General features: G+C 62.2%; 4 protein-coding genes and 1 long non-coding RNA gene across 14 annotated transcripts; 3 read left to right on the top strand and 2 right to left on the bottom strand.

The window, feature by feature from the left end:
• Window positions 1-26: 26 nt before the first annotated feature.
• On the bottom strand, window positions 27-4,739 carry LOC144334945 (uncharacterized). Its single transcript, XR_013405257.1, has 2 exons — window positions 3,958-4,739; window positions 27-2,008 (listed from the first exon to the last, which is right to left on the bottom strand). It is a non-coding gene; the product is annotated as an uncharacterized LOC144334945 (long non-coding RNA).
• On the top strand, window positions 67-14,300 carry NDOR1 (NADPH dependent diflavin oxidoreductase 1). Of its 6 annotated transcripts, XM_077967008.1 has the most exons (15): window positions 67-238; window positions 561-638; window positions 4,947-5,089; window positions 6,735-6,832; window positions 8,026-8,124; window positions 8,208-8,309; window positions 8,444-8,653; window positions 8,848-8,969; window positions 9,076-9,296; window positions 9,374-9,481; window positions 10,446-10,560; window positions 10,698-10,844; window positions 10,938-11,056; window positions 11,133-11,227; window positions 11,311-14,300. In XM_077967008.1, exons 4-15 carry the CDS (start codon window positions 6,789-6,791, stop codon window positions 11,453-11,455), a joined length of 1,527 nt encoding a protein of 508 aa, XP_077823134.1. In that variant the 5' UTR covers window positions 67-238; window positions 561-638; window positions 4,947-5,089; window positions 6,735-6,788; the 3' UTR covers window positions 11,456-14,300. The 6 variants fall into 6 exon arrangements, with proteins under 6 accessions (XP_077823134.1, XP_077823133.1, XP_077823131.1 ...); XM_077967007.1 differs by lacking the exon at window positions 4,947-5,089 and having other exon boundaries at window positions 610-638; XM_077967005.1 differs by lacking the exon at window positions 4,947-5,089 and having other exon boundaries at window positions 10,467-10,560.
• Window positions 11,216-14,300, top strand: LOC705933 (ring finger protein-like). Its single transcript, XM_015116277.3, has one exon. It carries the CDS (start codon window positions 12,930-12,932, stop codon window positions 13,533-13,535), a length of 606 nt encoding a protein of 201 aa, XP_014971763.2. The 5' UTR covers window positions 11,216-12,929; the 3' UTR covers window positions 13,536-14,300.
• Window positions 14,301-15,154: 854 nt separating this feature from the next.
• On the bottom strand, window positions 15,155-17,652 carry RNF208 (ring finger protein 208). Of its 5 annotated transcripts, none has more exons than XM_077965189.1 (2): window positions 16,815-17,138; window positions 15,156-16,638 (listed from the first exon to the last, which is right to left on the bottom strand). In XM_077965189.1, exon 2 carries the CDS (start codon window positions 16,107-16,109, stop codon window positions 15,324-15,326), a length of 786 nt encoding a protein of 261 aa, XP_077821315.1. In that variant the 5' UTR covers window positions 16,110-16,638; window positions 16,815-17,138; the 3' UTR covers window positions 15,156-15,323. The 5 variants fall into 5 exon arrangements, with proteins under 5 accessions (NP_001244584.1, XP_077821315.1, XP_028690124.1 ...); XM_028834291.2 differs by having other exon boundaries at window positions 16,889-17,138; XM_077965190.1 differs by having other exon boundaries at window positions 15,156-16,633; window positions 16,889-17,138.
• A 1,837-nt stretch (window positions 17,653-19,489) lies between these two features.
• Window positions 19,490-21,197, top strand: CYSRT1 (cysteine rich tail 1). The gene is made up of 2 exons (XM_015116263.3): window positions 19,490-20,124; window positions 20,506-21,197. The coding sequence occupies exon 2, from the start codon at window positions 20,514-20,516 to the stop codon at window positions 20,946-20,948; it is 435 nt and encodes a 144-aa protein (XP_014971749.1). The 5' UTR covers window positions 19,490-20,124; window positions 20,506-20,513; the 3' UTR covers window positions 20,949-21,197.
• The last annotated feature ends 226 nt before the right edge of the window (window positions 21,198-21,423 follow it).

The following is a 21,423-nucleotide window of genomic DNA, read 5'->3' as shown; positions in this document are numbered from 1 at the left end:
GTCACTTCCGGTCGACGGCGGAAGGCGGAGCGGTCCCTGTATCCCGGCCGGCGGGATCTACCTTCTAGTTCTTAGTCTCCGACCTGGAGCCGGGCGCGTCCAGATGCCGAACCCGCAGTTTCTGGTGCTCTTTGGCAGCCAGACAGGCACGGCTCAGGATGTGTCGGAGAGACTGGGTCGCGAGGCCCGGCGCCGGCGGCTTGGCTGCCGGGTGCAGGCCCTGGACTCCTACCCGGTGGTGAGGGCTAGCTAGGGCCTCGGCGTGGGGGACAAACAGGCCTGGCGTGCCCGCTTCTCGGGGTCATCGACCCAAAAGGCGTCGCATTATCTCTGAGAGCGGGTCTTTCCCTTATGGCGGATTTAGGGAAAGGGGAGGCTTGGGAAGAGGAGTTCAGTTTAGCACCTGGAGGAGGTTGGAACCTGAAAGAGAAGACGGTCTGGCCGCTCACATAAATTCCTCTGCCCTGTCAGCCTGAGTGAAGGAGAAGGGGGTCGAGTTTTGGGAAGGACGCCCAGTCCTTACAGCCGGAGGTCTTACGTGTGTGTGTCTTTTTGTTGAGGTGAATCTGATTAACGAGCCCCTGGTGATATTTGTTTGTGCAACTACAGGCCAAGGAGACCCCCCTGACAACATGAAGGTAAGGCTGGCCTGATGTGGCTCCTCAGATCCCTGCCCTCGACCCTCATCCCGTTTTCATTGCCTGGAGTCTAGGTGCAGTAAATAGCTCTCCTCTATCTCATGCATCTTCAGAGGTGGATTTGAGAGGACGTCCCTGAGTGGAGCTGGGGGCTCCAGTTGCTCTCTCTAATAAACGCTTCATAGCCACCAAATAGCCTTATTATCCATTTTAACCTTTCTTATCTTTCCAGGGCTATCTATATGTGCATCTAGTCTGGATCTTCTGTGTATTTCTAGACTGTATGACTCTCAGGGAACGTTGCTGAATTCTCTGACCATCTTTTAGGCACATATTCCATTCTTGGCACAGTCTGGTGCTGGGGATCCCGCTGTGAACCCAGTGCCATAGTTCTGTCCTGGCAGAGTTCATACTGTAGCAGAAGCACCTAATGGGCAATGACAGTGCCAGCGAACACCTGCAGCTGGGGAAAGTAGCATATGTCACAGGAGCACTGATAAGGGGCATCGAGCCTTATCTCACCCAGCCTTGGGGCCCAGGCAGAGGTTTCTGGAAGAAAAGAGTGTAAACTGAGTCACCGAAGAATGCGTGAGGGCTAGTCAGGCACCAAGAAAGAAGGAGCAGTCTGTGCAGAGGAAAAAGATTATTTGGCTTGTGTGAAAAGTGAAAAGCAGCTCAGGGTGGCCAAGCTGAGGAGTGCACTGGGGCAAGAGGGGAGGAGAAGAGAGGCAGGAAGCCAGGCCCAGTCCAAAGAGCCTGAGTAACCACGGCAAGGCAGATGGGCTTGAAATGAAGGGTTGTCGGAACTGTAGGGGTGACCCAGTCATGTTCCTACACTAGTAAGACCGCCACTGGTCAGCAGGAGAGCAAGAATAATGCCATGAGATGCACAGGACAGGCAGGAGATGCTACCAGTCTGAGCTAAGGTGGTGGCAGAAGATAGAAGTGGACGCGTTGCACGGGTGTTAGGAAGAGAGAGACCCCAGGACATGGAACAGACTCAAGAGGTCAAGCAGAATCAAGACAGGGATTTGGGCTCTGGATGGATGGTGGTTCCATCCACAGAAATAAGAGAACACGGTGGGAATAGGTGGTTGTGCAGGAAGGGAACCTGGAGACATTGAAGTGGAGAAGCGCAGTAGGACTAGCGCTCCAAGGAAGATCCTGGGGCACAGGGAGGTAGGTGTTAACATAGCCACAATACAGAAGTGTGAGAAGAGGAAGCTCTTCTCTCCCTACAGGACAGGCTGCCCAGAACGTTAGAGCCCAGGAGGGCAGGAGAGTGACCAAGCAGCTAGAAGAGAGGGTGCAGCATCCCCAAGGAGAGGCCTGAGGAGTGGGTGTTCCAGAAAGGGCTCCAGCATGTAAAGCTGCACAGAAGTCGAGTAAGATAAAGCCTGAGAGGAATCCATGGGATTTCTTGGCAAAGGGATTGTTGGTGATATCAGCAAGAGCAGCTTCAGTGGTTCGTGGGGAGACAAGCCAGGTTACAGGAGATCAGCAACTCAGTGAGTGAGTGGAGAGCATCTTTTTTTTCTTTTTTCTTTTTTTTTTTTTTGAGACTGAGTCTCGCTCTGTCGCCCAGGCTGGAGTGCAGTGGAGCGATCTCGGCTCACTGCAAGCTCTGCCTCCCGGCTTCACACCATTCTCCTGCCTCAGCCTCCCGAGTAGCTGGGACTACAGGCGCCCATCACCTCGTCCAGCTAATGTATTTTTAGTAGAGATGGGGTTTCACCATGTTGGCCAGGATGGTCTCGATCTCCTGACCTTGTGATCCGCCTGCTTCGGCCTCCTAAAGTGCTGGGATTACAGGCGTGAGCCACCGCGCCCGGCCGAGAGCATCTTTTAAGAATGTCTTGAGTGTGACCCAGGTGTAGTGGCTCATGCCTGTAATCTCAGCACTTTGGGAGGCTGAGGCAGGCGAATCACGAGGTCAGGAGTTCGAGACCAGCCTGGCCAACATGGTGAAACCCGTCTCTACTAAAATTACAACGATTAGCTGGGCATGGTGGTGCATGCCGGTAATCTGAGCTACTCGGGAGGCTGAGGCAGGAGAATTACTTGAACCAGAGAGTCAGAGGTTGAAGTGAGCCGGGATCGGCCACTGCACTCCGACCTGGGCAACAGAACAAGGCCCTGTCTCAAAAAAAAAGATGGGAGAAACCTGGCATGTTTTCTGTTTTTTGTTTTTTGTTTTAAGACGGAATCTTGCTCTGTTGCCTAAGTTGGAGTGCAGTGGCACGATCTCGGCTCACTGCAAGCTCTGCCTCCTGGGTTCACACCATTCTCCCGCCTCAGCCTCCCGAGTAGCTGGGACTACAGGTGCCTGCCACCATGCCCGGCTAATTTTTTGCAATTTTTTAGGAGAGACGGGGTTTCACCGTGTTAGCCAGCATGGTCTCGATCTCCTGACCTCGTGATCTGCCCGCCTCAGCCGCCCAAAGTGCTGGGATTACAGGCGTGAGCCACCGCGCTCGGCCGAAACTCAGCATGTTTAATTGCTGGCAGGGGAGAGACAGGAGAAAGAGGCTGAAGACTTGAGTAGGGACGGCAGGGGATGTGCAGTGGCTAGAGAGAGAGCTGAGCGTAGGTCAAGGGGTCTCAGATAGAGTGGGATGGAAGAGAAGGGGGTTCAGAGTGGAGCACAGGCAGGGGAGGGGAATGGTGGGATAGGGAAGCCCCAGAGCATGGGAGAGGAGAGGGACTGGGGCTAGGCTGGGCATTCAGCCAGCCAGTGGCAGGAAGCTGGTGCTCATGCTGGGACTCAGGTCAACAAGGAAAGGAAGAGTCCCAAGTATGGGCACCCACAGAGAAGACCAGGAGTTGGAGGGGGCAGCTAATGCCCACAGCAGGAACTGGGGGCTCCTTGAAGAGGCCATGGACCCAGAACCCATGGCCTTGGAGACAGGAGCGAGTCTTAGTGGCTATCCTAGCGAGACAGGAGGACCCTGGCTCCTTGCCGATGATGCTGTAGGTGAGGCAGGTGCCCCTTGCAGCAGACAGGAGAAAACAGAGGAACCACAGTCAAAGGCTGAGTGACCAGGTCCCTGCCCATCTGGTGAAGAAACCCACGGGGCACCAGGCAGTGGCTCATGCCTGTAATCCCAGCATTTCGGGAGGCCGAGGCGGGTGGATCACCTGAGGTCCGGAGTTTGAGTCCAGCCTGGCCAACATGACGAAACCCCATCTCTACTAAAAATACAAAAAATTAGCTGGGTGTATTGGCGCACGCCTGTAATCCCAGCTACTCAGGAGGCTGAGGCAGGAGAATCACTTGAACCCAGGAAGCGGAGGTTGCAGTGAGCTGAGATCTTGCCACTGCACTCCAGACTGGGTAAAAGCAAATGCACCACAAAGAACCACACCCCACCCGAGGAAGGACCCGCATAACAGGTAGAGACGGGCAGAGGCTGAAGCAGTAGTGGATGTGACCCCCATGGGGCAAGGGCAAAGCTGGAGACTCAGGAACAGGAAACAGTTCTTTCTGTTTCTCTTTTTTTTTTTTTTCTGGAGACAGAGCTCTCGCTCTGTTGCCCAGGCTGGAATGCAGTGGCACAATCTCCGCTCACTGCCCTCTGACCTTGCAGACTCGGGTGATCCTTCCACCTCAGCCTCCTGGGCAGCAGGGACTGCAGGTGCACACCACCACATGCAAGTAATTTTTTTTTTTGTATTTTTTGTAGAGATGGGGTCTCAAACTCCTGGGTTCGAGCAGTCTGCCCGCCTCGTCCTCCCAAAGTGCTAGGTTTGCAGGTGTGAGCCACCACACCTGGCCAGAAATAATTATTTAAATGGACATGAAAAAACTTTAAAAGATTAGAAGATTTGGGAGGCCGAGACGGGCGGATCACGAGGTCAGGAGATCGAGACCATCCTGGCTAACGCGGTGAAACCCCGTCTACTAAAAAATACAAAAAAACTAACCGGGCGTGGGGTGGGTGCCTGTAGTCCCAGCTACTCGGGAGGCTGAGGCAGGAGAATGGTGTAAGCCCGGGAGGCGGAGCTTTCAGTGAGCTGAGATCCGGCAGTTGCACTCCAGCCTGGGCGACAGAGCAAGACTCTGTCTCAAAAAAAAAAAAAAAAAAAAAAGATTAGAAGAGGCTGGGTGCAGTGGCTCAAGCCTGGAATCCTAGCGCTTTGAGAAGCCAAGGTATGGGAGGATTGCTTGAGCCCAGGAGTTTGAGACCAGCCTGGGCAACATGGCAAGAGCCTGTCTTTACAAAAATAAATAAATAAAAAATTAGCTGGGCGTGGTGGCGCACATCTATAATCCCCACTAGAGAGGCTGAGGTGGGAATATTGCTTCAGCCCAGGAGGTCAAGGTTGCAGTGAGCTGTGATTTCAAGACTGCACTCCAGCTTGGATGACAGAATGAGACCCTGTCTCAGCAACAACAACAAAAACGGCCACGGTGGCTCACGCCTGTCATCTCAACATTTTGGAAGGCCGAGGTGGGTCGGGCGTGGTGGCTCACGTCTCTCGTCTCAACACTTTGGGAGGCTGAGGCAGGTGGATCACTTGACGTTAGGAGTTCCAGACCAGCCTGGCCAACATGGCGAAACCCTGTCTCTACTAAAACTACAAAAATTAGCCAGGCATGGTGGCACACGCCTGTAATCCCAGCTCCTTGTGAGGCTGAGGCAGGAGAAAGACTTAAACCTGGGAGGCAGAGGTTGCAGTGAGCTGAGGTTGTGCCATTGCACTCCAGCCTGGGCTACAGAGTGAGACTCCATCTCAAAAAAAGATGAGAAGTCCTAGAAAATATGACAAAAAGCAAGATAGAAAATGGAAGGAAGCAGATACTAGAATTCGAAGATCATTCCAGTGGCCTCAGAATGAGAAGACAATGGTGGAGAAGAAGTTATCCAGGAAAGGAACAATGTCCAGAGCTGGGTCTGCAGCCAGAGAGCCCCATGCCCAGGAAGGGGTTAGCCTCTGGGGACAGAGTGCCCTACCCACCCCAAGGGCGGCCAGTGGGGCCCTGGCTCTTCAGCGGTGGTGCCGATCCCAGGACAGACCCAGCCGTATGCCAGTCGAGTGAGGGAAAAGTCGCAGAAATGATCTTTCCGGAACCCTTTTCTCGGGAAGGAAGTTCACCAAAGGGAGCAGCGAAGATCCTTTTGGGATTCAGGAAGCAAGGGTGTCTCAGCAGCAGGGCGCTAGGGAGGCTCTTGGGGGCAAGAGGCTGGGTACATTTGCTTGCACAACGTGGCCCAGAGAGGCAGCTGATGAGGCAGTGCGTTCCCGGGAGGCCAGGGGTGGTCAAGGGCCAGGGTCAGAGCTGTGGGCTGACAAGGCCAGGGCCTCTCTGTCCACAGAGGGGCCTGGGGCCCCTACTCTAGCCTCCATACTTGGCCATGGATAGGGGAGGTGGGTGGGTGGTGAAGACCACACACAGAGGCCATCTGGGATCCAGGTAGGGAGGGGGCAGTAGGCTCCTTATCGGGGAGAGGGGGCCTCCAATCAAGCTGGGAGGCCACCATGGAAGGCAGGGTGTGGAACCAGAGGATCTGGACCCTGTTGGCTCGAGGTCTTGCAGCCACGGAAGAAGGGGGATGTGTCTCAGCGACACTGGAACCTCAGAGGGCTGGGTGTGAGGGCCCCAGAGACACTAGGACCTCAGAGGTCCAGGTGTGAGAGCCTCTGGTACAGACCCATTGAGGGAGCAGAGGCCCATGCTTTGCTGGGAAATGACAGGTGGAGGTGAGGGACTCCTGGGGCGGTGGACAGTTTGGAGACCAAGTGCAGAGCTGCTCGTGGCAGCTCAGAGCATGGGGCAGAGGAGGGTGATGTCCCAGTAAGGGAGCCCTACACAGGCTCAGAGTGCACAGCATGCTGTCCGGCTCCCATGGGCAGGGTGGGCCCTGGTCTCCCCAGGCCCTGGACCAGCCCTGCCTCCCAGTGCCCATCATCCTGCAGGCTGGACCCGGGCCCTGCCTTTTGGTCAGATAGGTCCAGTTCCATTCTGCGTTTTGGTCAGATAGGTCCAGTTCCATTCTGCCCCCTGCCTGTTCCCCTGAGACCCTCCTCTCGCTCCCTGCTGTGGGGCTGGCCTAGAGGTTGAGGCCTCTGACTCAGAGTTTCCTCCGGCTGTAGAACTTCTGGAGGTTTATATTCCGGAAGAACCTGCCCACCACCGCCCTCTGTCAGATGGAATTTGCCGTCCTGGGCCTCGGGGACTCCTCATACACCAAGTGAGTAGGGGATGGGACAGTGAGTGGACGGAACAGTTCTGGGGGTTGAGCAACAGGTGTGCTGGCAGAGGGCAGAGACCAGCTTCCAGGGTCGGCCCCTGCAGGCCACAGGGCCCTTGCAGCAGTGCTGGCTTCTCGTCCACAACGCTCCCTGGTGGGCACCCCAGGCTTCACGCTGCAGGGAGGGAACAGGGGAGCAGGCAGGGTGGCAGAGGGCTGGGCTCAGAGCCATGCTGATGTCACACAGGCCAACCTGGCGCCGGTCCCCACTTTTACAAAAAGGTGTGCTGCGAGGTGTTCACGACTTCAAGCCTGGAGGGGGACCCTGTACGCTCCTGCCACCCCAGAGGCCGCCTCTGCCTTTTCTCCTGGGCATTTTCACAGTGCTCCTCTGCACCCTGAGCAAGGAGTAGTGTGTTCAGTGTGCAAACGGCATCTTTAGACCCCACAACAGAGAAAACCCCGACTGTCCACATAGGGCCCAGGTCCGGTGAGCACTAAGCATCAAAAGCTGTGTGCGTAGCGGGGTGTCAGTCACTTCAGATGAAAAACAGAGAATAGGAAGATCGGAGGCAGCCGCCACCCCGGTTCTGCTGGGAGATTTTGTTCCATGCATGATGTAGTTCCGTGCGTGACATAGTTTTGTGTGTGATGTAGTTCTGTGCGTGACGTTGCTCAGTGTGGGATGCAGTGTTCGTTCAGGCGAGGAAGGGAGCCTGGCTGCTGACGGCGTTCCCAGGGAGGAGCGTGACCCGCAGCCAGTCATGCCTCTCGGAACCAGAGTGAGAAGTGAAACTGACCCTTAAGAGGGTGCCTGGATCTTCCCCAGCACAGAGTTTCTTAGCTGAGGAGTGACCCACACCGTGGCTGGGGGCCTGGAGGCATCAGCTGCCTCAAGTCCCTGCCCAGGAATGAGGGCCCATCAGTGGGACGAGACCGCATGCTCCCACCTACACAGGCTCATTCTCCGCCAGCGGAGGACCTGCTGCTTGGGGCCCTGGCACTGCCTTGATCTCGGCAGCCCCTGGCGTGTGGAGGCCGTGCCCCTCCTAGGGTGTAGCCAGTGGGGAGCGTGTTTTCCACCCGAGGAAGGCCCTTGCCAGGCTCCACTCTCCACCCGGGCTCCACTCTCTTGGGTCCCACTCTGCCTGGGCACCACTCTCCGCCCAGGACCAGCCTCACTGTCTCCACAGGTTCAACTTCGTGGCCAAGAAGCTGCACCGACGGCTACTGCAGCTTGGGGGCAGTGCCCTCTTGCCCGTGTGCCTAGGCGATGACCAGCATGAGCTGGGGTGAGTCTGCGGGTGTGGTACCCACCTCCACAGTCTGGCCACACGCTGGGTCTGCTCAGGCCAGCACACATGCTCCCTCCCAGGCCCGACGCTGCTGTGGACCCCTGGCTGCGAGACTTGTGGGACAGGGTTCTGAGTCTGCTCCCACCGCCTCCGGACCTTGCCGAGATCCCTCCTGGAGTCCCGTGAGTGTGGGCCCCGGGTCATCCACAGGCGCAGCAGACCCAACCCGGCCTGGGGACCTTGCCCTGGGTCCCTTCCGTGTGGGTGGGCAGCCCCTGGGGAGGGGTCCTGGTCTGATAAGCATGCCCTCCCACAGCCTGCCCTCCAAGTTCACCCTGCTGTTCCTCCAAGAGGCGCCCAGAATGGGCTCTGAGGGGCAGCGGGTAGCTCACCCCGGCTCTCAGGAGCCCCCGTCAGAGTCGAAGCCCTTCCTAGCACCCATGATCTCCAACCAGAGAGTCACTGGCCCCTCCCACTTCCAGGACGTTCGGCTGATTGAGTTTGACATCTCGGGCTCTGGCATCAGGTGAGGCCTGAGCACGGCCCAAGACACCAAGCATGCAGTGGGGACTGCTGGGGACCGAGGAGGGCACAGTGAGGTGGGCCGTGGGTCTGGGGTTCAGAGGAGGCCAGGCCAGGCTGCAGAGGATGGCTTCCGTCCGGGGCCCTCAGCGTCTTCCTCGCAGAGTCCCCACAGCCCCGGTGGCTTCTTCCATACAGTTTTGCTGCTGGCGACGTGGTGCTGATTCAGCCCTCCAACTCGGCTGCCCATGTCCAGCAGTTCTGCCAGGTGCTGGGCCTGGACCCTGACCAGCTCTTCACGCTGCAGCCACGGGAGCCAGGTGAGCCCAGCCTCGGCCACCCTGACTCTCTGCCCTCTCCCGTGCCCTGGGCCCCCACCCCAAGGGCCCCGCCGCAGCCCATGGAGACCTGCCGCTCACCCTGCAGATGTCTCCTGCCCCACGAGGCTGCCCCAGCCCTGCTCCATGCGGCACCTCGTGTCCCACTACCTGGACATCGCCAGCGTGCCTCGCCGCTCCTTCTTCGAGCTCCTGGCCTGTCTATCTCTCCATGAGCTGGAGCGGGAGAAGCTGCTGGAGTTCAGTTCTGCCCAAGGCCAGGAGGAGCTCTTTGAATACTGCAACCGGCCCCGCAGGACCATCCTGGAGGTGAGGTGGGTGGGCGGCAGGCCCAGCCCCTGAGGCTACAGCCACGCTGCAGCCACCCTGAGACTCTCTTTGCCTAGGTGCTCTGTGACTTCCCGCACACAGCTGCTGCTATCCCTCCCGACTACCTGTTGGACCTCATCCCTGCTATCCGGCCAAGGGCCTTCTCCATCGCCTCCTCGATGCTGGTGAGGGGCCTGGTGGGTGGAGCCCAGGATCGGCCCTGGGAAAGCTGGGACCGTGGCTGTGGGGCTTTGTAGGCAGGGGCTGCCCTCTGAGCAGTTGACGCCCCCCACTCAGACTGCCCCTGGGGCAGGTAGGTGGGGCCCATGGCCCAGGCACAGGTGAGGGCAGCCTTGTTCCACCACCCCCACCCCCACCATCCTCCCCAGGCTCACCCCCTCACTGCCGTCCTCCCCAGGCTCACCCCTCACCCCCCTCCCGCCATCCTCCCCAGGCTCACCCCCCCCCGCCATCCTCCCCAGGCTCACCCCCCCCACCATCCTCCCCAGGCTTGCCCCTCACCCCCTCCCTGCCGTCCTCCCCAGGCTCACCCCTCACCCCCCTCCCGCCGTCCTCCCCAGGCTCACCCCTCACCCCCCTCCCGCCATCCTCCCCAGGCTCACCCCCCCCGCCATCCTCCCCAGGCTCACCCCCCCCCCGCCATCCTCCCTAGGCTCACCCCTCACCCCCTCCCCGCCGTCCTCCCCAGGCTCACCGCCCCCCACCATCCTCCCCAGGCTTGCTCCTCACCCCCCCTGCCATCCTCCCCAGGCTCACCCGTCACCCCCTCCCTGCCGTCCTCCCCAGGCTCACCCCTCACCCCCTTCCCGCCATCCTCCCCAGGCTCACCCCTCACCCCCTCCCCGCCGTCCTCCCCAGGCTCGCTCCTCACCCCCCCGCCGTCTTCCCCAGGCTCACCCCTCACCCCCCCCGCCATCCTCCCCAGGCTCACCCCTCACCCCCCCGCCGTCCTCCCCAGGCTCACCCCTCACCCCCCCCGCCGTCCTCCCCAGGCTCACCCCTCACCCCCCCCGCCGTCCTCCCCAGGTTCACCCCTCATCCCCCTCGCTGTCCTCCCCAGGCTCACCCCTCACCCTCCCTGCCGTCCTCCCCAGGTTCACCCCTCATCCTCCTCGCTGTCCTCCCCAGGCTCACCCCTCACGGCTGCAGATCCTCGTGGCTGTCGTGCAGTTCCAGACTCGCCTCAAGGAGCCCCGCCGGGGGCTCTGCTCCTCCTGGCTGGCATCCCTGGACCCTGGGCAAGGTGACCCCTGCTCCCAGGGTGGGGGCCGTGGGCCAGCATCCCCTTCTCGCCCACGCTCACGCAAATGCTGGGCTAGGGCCCTAGCAGACGAAGCACAGGTCTTTGACCCTCTTCATACCACTTCCCTCCTGCAATAGGTCCTGTCCGGGTGCCCCTCTGGGTGCGGCCTGGGAGTCTGGCCTTCCCAGAGACACCAGACACCCCCGTGATCATGGTGGGGCCCGGCACTGGGGTAGCCCCCTTCCGAGCAGCCATCCAGGAGCGTGTGGCCCAGGGCCAGACCAGTGAGCACCCAGGGTCCCAGGGCAGGGTTGTGGCCGGCACTCCCCAGCTGAACCTCAAGGACCTGTGGCCAAGAGCACCCTGCATTTCCCTAGGAAACTTCTTGTTTTTTGGCTGCCGCTGGCGGGACCAAGACTTCTACTGGGAGGCGGAGTGGCAGGAGCTGGAGATGCGGGACTGTCTGACCCTTGTCCCTGCCTTCTCCCGGGAACAGGTGTGTGTGCTCAGGGGCTGGGAAGGGAGGGGAGGGGGCTCAGACTCAGCTGTCGGCCCTGTTCTCTGCCCTACAGGAGAAGAAAGTGTACGTGCAGCACCGGCTCCGGGAGCTGGGGTCGCTCGTGTGGGAACTGCTGGATCGCCAGGGCGCATACTTCTACCTGGCAGGGTGAGCTGACGTTGGTGCAGCAGGACTGGGCCCAGTCCCTGGGTGCCGGGCCTCACTGAGCCTTCTGCGACCTACCCCTCTAGCAACGCCAAGTCCATGCCAGCGGACGTCTCGGAGGCCCTGATGTCCATCTTCCAGGAGGACGGCGGACTCTGCAGCCCCGATGCAGCCGCGTATCTAGCCAGGCTCCAGCGGACACAGCGCTTCCAGACCGAGACGTGGGCCTGAGGCCCGAGGCTGCCCGTGCCCCCTCTGATGGCCATCCTTCTGGGAGCCCAGGAAGGCGTCCACGAGGGAGCTCCTGGCCAGCAGCTGTCGTCCTCTCAGACCAGCCAGCTGGTCCTCTGGGAACAGCCAGCTCTTGAGCACAGCCACACTCCCGTTGACTCTGGATCCCACCCTTTGAACCCTGACCCCACTGCACCCTCTGCCCAGCCAGCCCTCCCCTCCCACACCCTGACAGTGAGCTGTGTCCTCGTCCCCCCTACCCCCTTCCCAGTCAAGGTGGTGACCTGGGCCCCTTCACCTCACCAGTGAAGTGACCCAGGATGGCATCAGCAGCCCCATGGGCACCAGGGGTGGCATAGGGCACCCATGAGGCTGCACTGCACTCCTCTGCCCTGGGGCCACCTCGGCCGCTGCAACCTGCCAAGCAGCACATTCCAGTCACTGCCCCCGCACCTCCACAGGGCTCAGGCTGTGCTCAGACGCCACTAAGATACCAGCTCCCTGAGAGCAGTGGGGGTGTCCCAGGCTAGAGCAACCTGTTCTCTCCTGGTCCCAGGAAAGCCCTTGCAGTAAATGGTGGCCTTTGAGTGGCTGCTTCTAGCACAGGCTTCTTTCCTCTAGCTCCTCCCAGTGCCCTGGGTGCTGGGTGGGTGGGTGCCATGGTGCACCCTTGCTGGGCTGCCTGTACCCCAGTGGCCTCTGCAGCTCTTCTGTCTGTCTCTAATGTGATATGCGCCCTGACTGCCTCGTTCTCAAGGGCTTGGTGGGTCAGCTAAGGTCTGATCGCCAAGACCAGGTTCCGGGCAGGTGCTGGGAAGGTGTAGCCAAGCCGTCCGTCAGTCCTACCAGGGAGTCGAGGCTGCCGGAAAGAGGAGCGGCGGGAGGGGGCGTGGTTGGTGCAGGCCCGCCCCTGGGAGGGGTTTTAGGCACTGGGAAGAAAAGTCCTGTTGGAGGAGTCCGGTGGCTGTTCACACCCGCCTCGCTGTCTCGGAGTCGCTATCTGTGGTCGGCGGGTCGCTGGCACAGTACTAAACATGGCTGAGGCTGGGTTCCAGCCAGATCTGACTGTGGACGGCACCGTGTGGGCCCAGGATCCACCCAGAGCAGGCCAGCCTTGCTGGGGCCCCAGTAAAGTCCAATTCCAGTGAGGAGAGCCAGCCGGGAGGTCAGTGCCAGAGCCCTGGTGGAGCCCAGACCCTGCTTCCCCTTGAGGGCCGCCCCTGTTGCCGCCCTGGGGTCCCTGCCCTCCTATCCTGACTCCTGCCCCAGGGCCACCACCCCTGAACCGTGCCCTGGGGCCCCCACCCTCCACCCGGCCGACTCCAGCTCTGGGCATGTCAGTCCACCTGGACCTTTTCTGGGCTTTGAGTGCCTGGACCCTGTGTGCCAAGTGCCAGCAAGTGAAGGGAATGACCTTGGGCCCCCCCAAGGTGCCGAGACTCTAGCCAGTGAGCCCCTGCTGGGGGCCGTGGCCATGGAGGGTGCCTGGGCCCTTCCAACGTGGAAGGAGGAGGGGAGAGAGCAGGCAGCGGGGCAGGGGGAAGAGGAGGAGTGCCCAATCTGCACAGAGCCTTACGGGGCCGGAGAGTACCGCCTGGCCCTGCTGAACTGCGGCCATGGCCTGTGTACGGGCTGCCTGCACAGGCTTCTGGGCTCGGCCCCCAGTGCCGACCTGGGCCGGGTGCGCTGCCCGCTGTGCCGTCAGAAGACGCCCATGTTGGAGTGGGAGATCTGCCGACTGCAGGAGGAGCTGCTACAGGCCGACGGGCCCTCACACCAGCCCCGCCGAGAGACCCCTGCACCCCAGCACCGCAACCCTGGGCCCTGGGGCTCCCTGGAGCACCGCTACCACCTGCGCTTCCTGGCAGGGCCCGCGGGCGGCCGGGGCTGCCTGCCCTTCCTGCCCTGTCCCCCCTGCCTGGGTGCCCGGCTCTGGGCCCTGCGGGAGCGGGGACCCTGTGCCCGCCGCCTGGTGCTGCTGAGCCTGCTGGCCCTTGAGCTGCTGGGGCTGCTGCTGGTCTTCACGCCACTCGTGCTGCTGGGGCTGCTTTTCATGCTGCTGGACCACTCTGGCCGCTGAGCAGAGCCCAGGACAACCCTGACGCCAACAGGCCAGGGGGCCCAGACTGACCCACGTCCCCATGCCTGGGTGCTGTGAGGCCTGATGACCAGGCTGAAAAACCCAAGGTTGGGTCCAGGGCAGTGGCCTTCAATCAAGACCTCCCATTGCTGAACCCACGACCAGGGCTACCCAGGAGCCTGACCCTGCCAGAGTCCATGGCTGTACTGCTGCCCAGACACTAGCTGAACCCAAGGACACTGGTGCCCAAGGACAGCTTCTGGAGGAGGCTGGACCAGCAGGAAGGTCTGTGAGCAGGGCCCCATTCACCCTGCAGTAGACGGGCACCATACTGGCCATGGGCCGATGCTGGCCACACTTCCCCCTCCAAGGGCCAGCCAGGCACAGCAGGCATGAAAGTGAACAGAGATACAGCAGCGAGTTCCTTGGAGAGGGCAGGGACTCTGCCCACTTTGTGTTCAGATAAGGGCCAGTGCATGTCCCTGAAGGTCAGGCCAGCCGGGGGAGGGGCCCATGCTGCGAAAATTCAGCCTGCAAAGGCTCCTCTCCCCACCTGGTCAGGCCTGGACCAGCCGGGGGTCGGTGCTGGCCTTTATTGCAGGGGACAAGGGCCCACCCAGACCTTGGAACATAAGCACCAGGCCCAGCTCTGCCTCTGCACACCCTCATGTCACCACACCTGGGATGGAGACATCGGTGGCCCAGCGAGAGATGGAGCACTGAGCCCGAACATGAAGCAGCTTTCAATAAACCAGCTCCTGGGGATGCCATTGTTATTGCTTGTCTTTGTTACCCCATTTTCACCATCTGGGCGGGCTCTTTTTTTTTTTTTTTTTTTGAGACAGAGTCTCACTCTGTTGCTCAGGTTGGAGTGCAGTGGCACGATTTCTGCTCACTGCAACCTCCACCTCCTGAGTTCAAGCAATTCTCTTGCCTCACCCTCCTGAATAGCTGGAATTACAGGCACGCGCCACCACACCTGGCTAATTTTTTTGTATTTTTAGTAGAGAAGAGGTTTCACCACGTTGGCCAGCCTCGTTTTGAACTCCTGACCTCAGGTGATCCATCCGCCTTGGCCTACTGAAGTGCTGGGATTTCAGGCGTGAGACACCACACCCAGCTTGGGGCGGACTCTTCCTCACACCCAGGTGGTCCAGGTGCCAGACAGGAGGCGCTGGGTCCTTCTTCCCCTACCACCCTCTCAGCCGGTCTTTGTCCCTAACCCCTGCACAGATGCCCATAGACAGATGCCCCTCACAACCTTGGAAGATCCAGGTGGGTGCTCAGGGCCAGGTGGGCACCAGGAGGGAAATCAACTGAATTGTCCCCCATACCATTGAAAATGTCCCTCCGCCCAGCTGGGGTGGCTCTGTACACCCACCACACAGCCCCGCCAGGCGCACATAAGCAGCCCACTGTACGTGTGGGGGTTTGCACCCACGCTCACAGCCCAGCCCAGCCCCCAGTGCGCAGAGCAGGCCCACCCTGAGCAGTGCTGGGCCTCTCTCTGGAAGCTCCAAGCTGGACCCTGTCTGGATTGCAGCCCTGGGTGCCCACCATAGGCCTAGGCCTGAGCACAGCCCACAGGAGCAAGCTTCAGTCCAGGGAACAGGTGCAAACTTTGGCAAAGAGTTTTAATGGCAAAGTTGGCTGCAGCGACAATGCCACTTGGGGTGGGGCCAGAAGCCATGGTGGGGAAGGAAGGGTCAGCGGGTGGCAGGGCAGGGCTGGGTCCCTGAAGAAGCGGCGAGTGAGGCTCAGCGGGCAGTGGCGGGCGGGCAGGCACTACTACATGATGGAGCAGGCGGACAGTGGGTTCCGCACATGGCAGGTGCACGCGGCCCCACAGTACTGCCGGAAGGTCTGGTAGCAGCTGCCCTCGGGCTCAGCCCCCCACTGACCCCCGGATGGGGCTGTCAGCGCCTCGGGCGGCAGGCGGCTCAGGATGGATGTGTTGACAGCCAGCGCGGCCAGGCCGTAGTCGGTGAAGAGCACAGTCTCGCGGCGGCAGGTGGGGCAGGAGATGAACTTGTACTTGGGGCAGGACTCGTAGAGAATCTGCAGGCACTGCTCACACACAGAGTGCAGGCAGGACAGCACACGGGGCCGCCGCTGGGTGACGTTGTAGGTGTGCCCACAGGTGGGGCACTCCAGGGGCTCGCCTGCCGCTGCCGAAGAAGCCGCCGAGGCCGAGGGGCCGGGCCGAATCACGTACTGATTCACAATGACCTCATCCTCTGGGGCTACACGGGGAAAGCCCAGCTCTGTGCTTCCCTTACGGGGCCGCCGCGGCAGCGGCGGGGTATGGGGTGCCCCTTCCAAGGCAGGCATGTCCCCCCCACATGCCTGGTTGACAATGATCTCTGTGTCTGAGGGCCAGGCACGCTTGGGTGCCAGAGTTGGGGTGGACCGGGGAGCAGGCGGGAAGCAGGGGGCAGCCGGTAGCTCAGGGAACTTTTCAGGGTGGACAATCTTCATGGCCTCCATCTTGAGGATGACATGGGGGCCCTTCAGGCAGGACATGAGGAGGCCCGGCCAGCCACTGCCCGCCTCGGGCCCGGGGTCAGAGGGCATCCGGCTGTCTCCAGTCAGACTGGATGTTCGGGTGGGTGGGGGCGTTGTGTGGGGCTGGGGGGCAGGTGACGGGGCAGCATCCTGGTCTCGCCAGGCCTGAGGGAGCCCCCGGCCAGCCCGTGGACTCCTACTAGGGGCAGCCGGCGAGAGTTGGGGGCGCAGGGCCCCCCCCAGTGGCCACAGTGGCTTCTCTGGTCCAGTCCTGGGAGGAGGAGGAAGGGGTGGGGGAGGGGGAGGCAGGCGGGGGCAGGGGGGTGTGGGAGGCTGCCCTGGGCTGGGGGTCTGGCCCAGGGTCTCACCCAGGGTCTCTGGCTGCTGAGGCTGGCGAGGGGGCGCGGGGGGGGCTCCCCCTGTAGCCGAGGTCAGCAGGCCGCGGGCCGGGACATCGGGGCAGGCAGGGGCTGGGTGGGCCCCATGGCTCCAGGACAGGGCGCCCAGGGAAGGCAGCTAGCCGAAGCGCTGGCTGCAGGAGGACCCGGGCGGCAGGCTCCGCGGCAGGAGCAGAGGCGAGGCCTGGACCAGGCCTGAGCTGCAGGTGAGAGACGGCGTGAGGGCAGTGCTCGGGCTACCTCCACCCTAGCCCTCGCCGGGCACAAAGGACCGGGCGCCCGACCTCTGACCCTGACCTCAGTCGTGGGATCCCGACCTCCGCGGGGCTTGGAACCCAACCCCCTCCCCGGTCCCCGCCTCCAAGGCCAGACGCACCTTCCCGAGGGCCGACCCCCGTCGCGTGGGGAGGGGCGCTGAGTCCGCCCCCGGCCCCCGCCCCCTGCGCTCACCTGCCCCAGCCTGGCGTCCCGGCCGCGCGCCGCCGCCGCAGAGGTTGTCTCAAAGGCAGGCCCGGACGCGGCGCCCGCGTCTTGGCCTGGCAGCTTGGGGGGCTCCGGCGGCTCCCGCGGCGGCCGCAGCGACCTCAGGCGATGGCAGGGCCCGGGCGGCACCGAGGGGCGCGGGCGCGGGCGCGGGGCGCGGGTTTCGGCGCGGCGGCGGCGGCGGCAGGTGCGTGCGGAGCGTGGCGCGCTCTGCGGCGGAGGCGCGGGGACCGCAGTGCGCGCGGCGCCCGCCCGCGCCCGCAGCGCCACCCCCCGTCTGGGGACCCGCGCGGGGTCTGCGGGGCGGGGCCAGCCTCCCGGCCGCCCCTCGGTCCGCTCCCGGCGTCGCCCTCGCTGGCGGACTGCGTGGGGGGCAGGACCCCCGCGTCTCCCCCAGTTCTTTCCAGGCTGACCCTGGGTCCTGGTCAAGCCTCCCGCCTCCAAATTCAGGAGGGGAATCCGGCTGTTCTCCTCCCTCACACTAGGAGGCCTCAGGACGCTGGAGGGAGAGGGAGGGGACCTGCGCGGTGGATCCCAGGGGAGCTGGTTCCAGAGCCCACCGGTGCCTGCCCCCGCCCCCCGCCCCATGGGAAGTCCCCGAGTCCTCCGGCTTCGCCCATGCCCGGTGCCGCAGCTCAGAGAGGGTGCTGTCACCCTAAGGGGCAAGAGCTGGGCAGGTGGAGCGGGTCAGAGGGCCGACGCCGGTGGACGGACGGGTCCGGTGGGAGTGCGCGAAGGACAGGCTGGCAGCCCAGTGCGGCGCGCAGGCGGCCCTGAGGACCGCACCTGCCCAGACAGGGTGGCCTCCGGCACTCCAGCGCGCAGGCCCGGGGCCTCTCCGCTTCCTCACCCGGGGCTTCCCTGCCTTCCTGGGTCCGCCTTCTGCCTGTGGAGCCCTCGGGCTTGCTGGTCACCGTGGGGCAGCGGACCAGGGCTTCGAGGGCCTCCGCTGCCACGCTGTGACCAGCTCTGGCCCCGCACCTGGCCCTGAACAGCCTGGCCTCCTTCAGCTCCTCTCTCCGCTGGACTGGCCAGACCGCACCTGCTCTAGGCAGAGCCCCAGGGCCTGCAGAGTGCTGAGCTCAGAGGGGACGGTGCCCCTGGTGCGGGAGCTCGCGTGGGCAAAACAGGCTGGAGGAGCGGCCCTGCCCATAGGGTCTGGCTTGGCCCCTCCATGGGGCCTCGGGCTAGTGTCACTCAGAAGAGCAATAGGGAGAGCTGTGCGGGTGACAGGGGCGCTGCTGGAGGGGTCCTTACGGGGCCCTGGCAAGATGGTGGGGCAACTGAGGCAGCCTGGGCCTGGAGAGGGCCGGGAGCCCAGCTCCGCCGCAGGTTCTGCTCGCCGACCCGGCGCGCGCCCGAGGAAGCACCAGGCCGCAGGCCCCGCCCCCTCCGCGAGACCCTGCCCCGTAAGGATGAGGCCCCGCCCCATCACAAGGCTCCGCCCCCCAGGCCCGGCCTTTACAGCTCCGCCATTCAGTGCTGGGGAACCCCAAGCCGAGTCTTGGTCACATCCGAACCGGGTCTTTCGGGAAACCCTGGAGCGCGGAGGCTTCTGGGAAATAAAATTTCCACGGCCTGGACCTGCCTTGTTAGCGCATGCGCTATAGGCGCCACGCAAGGGGCAGGCAGAGCGGTGAGCGGGGCTTCCGGCGCCTGCGCAGTGGACCTCTGTCGCCGGCCTCTTAAGTTTTGGGTCCCCACCAGCACCCAGTTCTCCCCAAATCGGGGCCGGATTGCCTGAACTCATGTCCCGACCGGTCTGACTGGCCCCACACAGGCCACGTCTGACTGGACCCCGCCCTTCCTGGTGCTCCCCTGGGCCCCAAGGCATGGGTCGCCCCCGCGGCACTCCCCGGTGCCCGCTGCACCCCTGCCTCCGCCGGTGCTCAGCTGGAGGCGGGGGGCCCAGGGTGGGGACGCTGGGGGGACGCGTGTGGCCCCCACGCCTGCCAGCCAGAGAGTAACTGCAGTTCGAGAAATGAGCTAAAAACGTCAGTAGTGTTTAAAGCCCGTGTCATTGATTGTAAGATAAGACCTGTGACAAAACGTGCAAATCAAACATTTTTTATTAGTGAAAAAAGCAGAAAAGCCACTGGGCACGGTGGCTCACGCCTGGAATCCAGCACTTTGGGAGGTGGAGTTTGAGATCAGCCTAGGCAACATAGTGAGACCTAGGTCTCTATGAAGAATCCGCCGGCCCGGTGGTGTACCTGTAGTCCTCCCAGCTACTCAGGAGGCCGAGGTGGGAGGATCACTAGAGCTCAGGAGGTTGAGGCCACAGTGAGCCAGATCATGCCACTGCACCTCAGCCTGGATGGAAAAGTGAGACCCTGTCTCAAACAGAAATCGGCCGGGCGCGGTGGCTCAGGCCTGTAATCCCAGCACTTTGGGAGGCCGAGGCAGGCAGATCACCTGAGGTCAGGAGTTTGAAACCATCCTGGCCAACATAGTGAAACCCTGTTTCTACTAAAAATACAAAAAATTAGCCAGGCGTGGTGGTGGGTGCCTGTAATCCCAGCTACTCGGGAGGCTGAAGCAGGAGAATCGCTTGAACCCAGGAGGCAGAGGTTGCAGTGAGCCAAGATCACGCCACTGCACTGCAGCCTGGGCAACAGAGCAAGACTCCATCTCAAAAAAAAAAAAAAAAAAAAAAAAAAAAAGCAGAAAGCCTCCAAGAGCCTAAGGCTCTCAAACATCTTGGTTTCTGCTTAAGTAGAGGCTCAGAGACTTAGAGGCCCTGCCTCAGCCGGGGCTTTGAGATGTGTGAGCAATGGCTGGGGACTGCAGGTCCGGGAATCTGAGGGCCTCACCCCACTTCCTTTCCAGAGCCATGACCTCAGGCTCACCTCCTGCCCTCCTCTCTGGCAAGTTGCAGATGCCCTTTAGGGCCCCGGCCATGCCCCAGATGTGAAGGTCTGAGTCACCGGTTTGGCAGTGCCCCTCAAAGCCCAGGCCTGGGCTGCTGCCCACCTGAGGAGGAGGAGTGGGCCAGCTGCCGTGCTCCCGTTGCTGGGGCCTCTTGGGGTCTTGGGAACCCCATCTCTGAGCCCCGCCCCATTGCCCCGCCCCTATCTCTGAGCCCCGCCCCATTGCCCCGCCCCTTCCAAGGAGGGAAAAGGCGGCTGCCAGTCGCTCAACTCAGGCACTGGGACCTAGAGCTCAGAAGACCGAAAGGACAGACTGCCACGCTGCTACCACAGGTGAGCCCTCGGCCGCCGGGACTGCCCTGAACTCAGGGGCACTGCAGGGTCAACCCCCTTCTCTCCCATCTCTCAGCCTCCACCAGCCATTCCCAGCTCCATCCCAGGACCAATGCTGCCAGGGCAGGGGGAGGATCCCTGGCAGGGGTGGCAGCTGGGAGACACCGGCCCTTGCTGCTCACTGACACTTGGCTCACACCCATGACACTAGCCTCGCACAGACATTTGGAGGTGACAGCACCCGAGGCACTGATGCCTTGGGGATGCTGGCCTAGGACAAGGCACGCCGCTCCTGGGTGGGGGCTTTCTTGGGCCGCAGGCTCGTGGGCAGCCTCCTACTCCGCTGAGTCCGTATCTGTCTTCTCTGCCCACCCCCTGCAGGCTGGACCATGGACCCCCAAGAGATGGTCGTCAAGAACCCATATGCCCACATCAGCATCCCCCGGGCTCACCTGCGGCCTGACCTGGGGCAGCAGTTAGAGGTGGCTTCCCCCTGTTCCTCATCCTCGGAGATGCAGCCGCTGCCAGTGGGGCCCTGTGCCCCGGAGCCAACCCGCCTCTTGCAGCCGACTGAGGTCCCAGGGCCCAAGGGCACCAAGGGTGACCAGAGGGCTGCCCCCATCCAGAACCATCAGGCCTGGCAGCAGCCTGGCAACCCCTACAACAGCAGTCAGCGCCCGGCCGGACTGACCTATGCTGGCCCTCCGCCCGTGGGGCGTGGCGATGACATCGCCCACCACTGCTGCTGCTGCCCCTGCTGCCGCTGCTGCCACTGCCCCCCGTTCTGCCGCTGCCACAGCTGCTGCTGCTGTGTCATCTCCTAGCCCAGCCCACCCTGCCAGGGCCAGGACCCAGGCCTCAGCAAAGGTGACTCAGGCAGTGCCCAGACATTCGGGGTGGCTGTTGTCAGGGGCGTCAGCCCCTTCCCACCAGGGACTGGGGCACGGACCCACCAGGAAGGTGGCCGCTCAGCCCGAGCTCCTGAAACGGAATCCCAGGCCCTAGCTGGAGAGGGACACTCTTGATTATCTTAAGGCCCAGGCAATAAAGCAGGGTGATCTTCCTCCCAGCAACTCTTCTTTGCTGCAGGCTCCTTTGGGAGGGGGTTGTAGCTGGACACAGGGCATCTGCTCCTTTATGCCGGCCCGAGGACACATACACACACAGTCACCGTGGACATTGCGGGGACAGGGATGCTACTGCCTCATGACATCCACACTCTCCCCTAGCCTGCAAGTCCTGGGTCTGCCCAGAGGCTGCATGGGGGCTTGCAGTGTGTCCACGGCCCTGGCTGAGCCA

Source organism: Macaca mulatta, chromosome 15 (assembly GCF_049350105.2).
Source record: "Macaca mulatta isolate MMU2019108-1 chromosome 15, T2T-MMU8v2.0, whole genome shotgun sequence".
NCBI lineage: Eukaryota > Metazoa > Chordata > Mammalia > Primates > Cercopithecidae > Macaca > Macaca mulatta.
The sequence above is the reverse complement of the archived record's forward strand: the minus strand, read 5'-3'. Positions and strand labels throughout refer to the sequence as shown.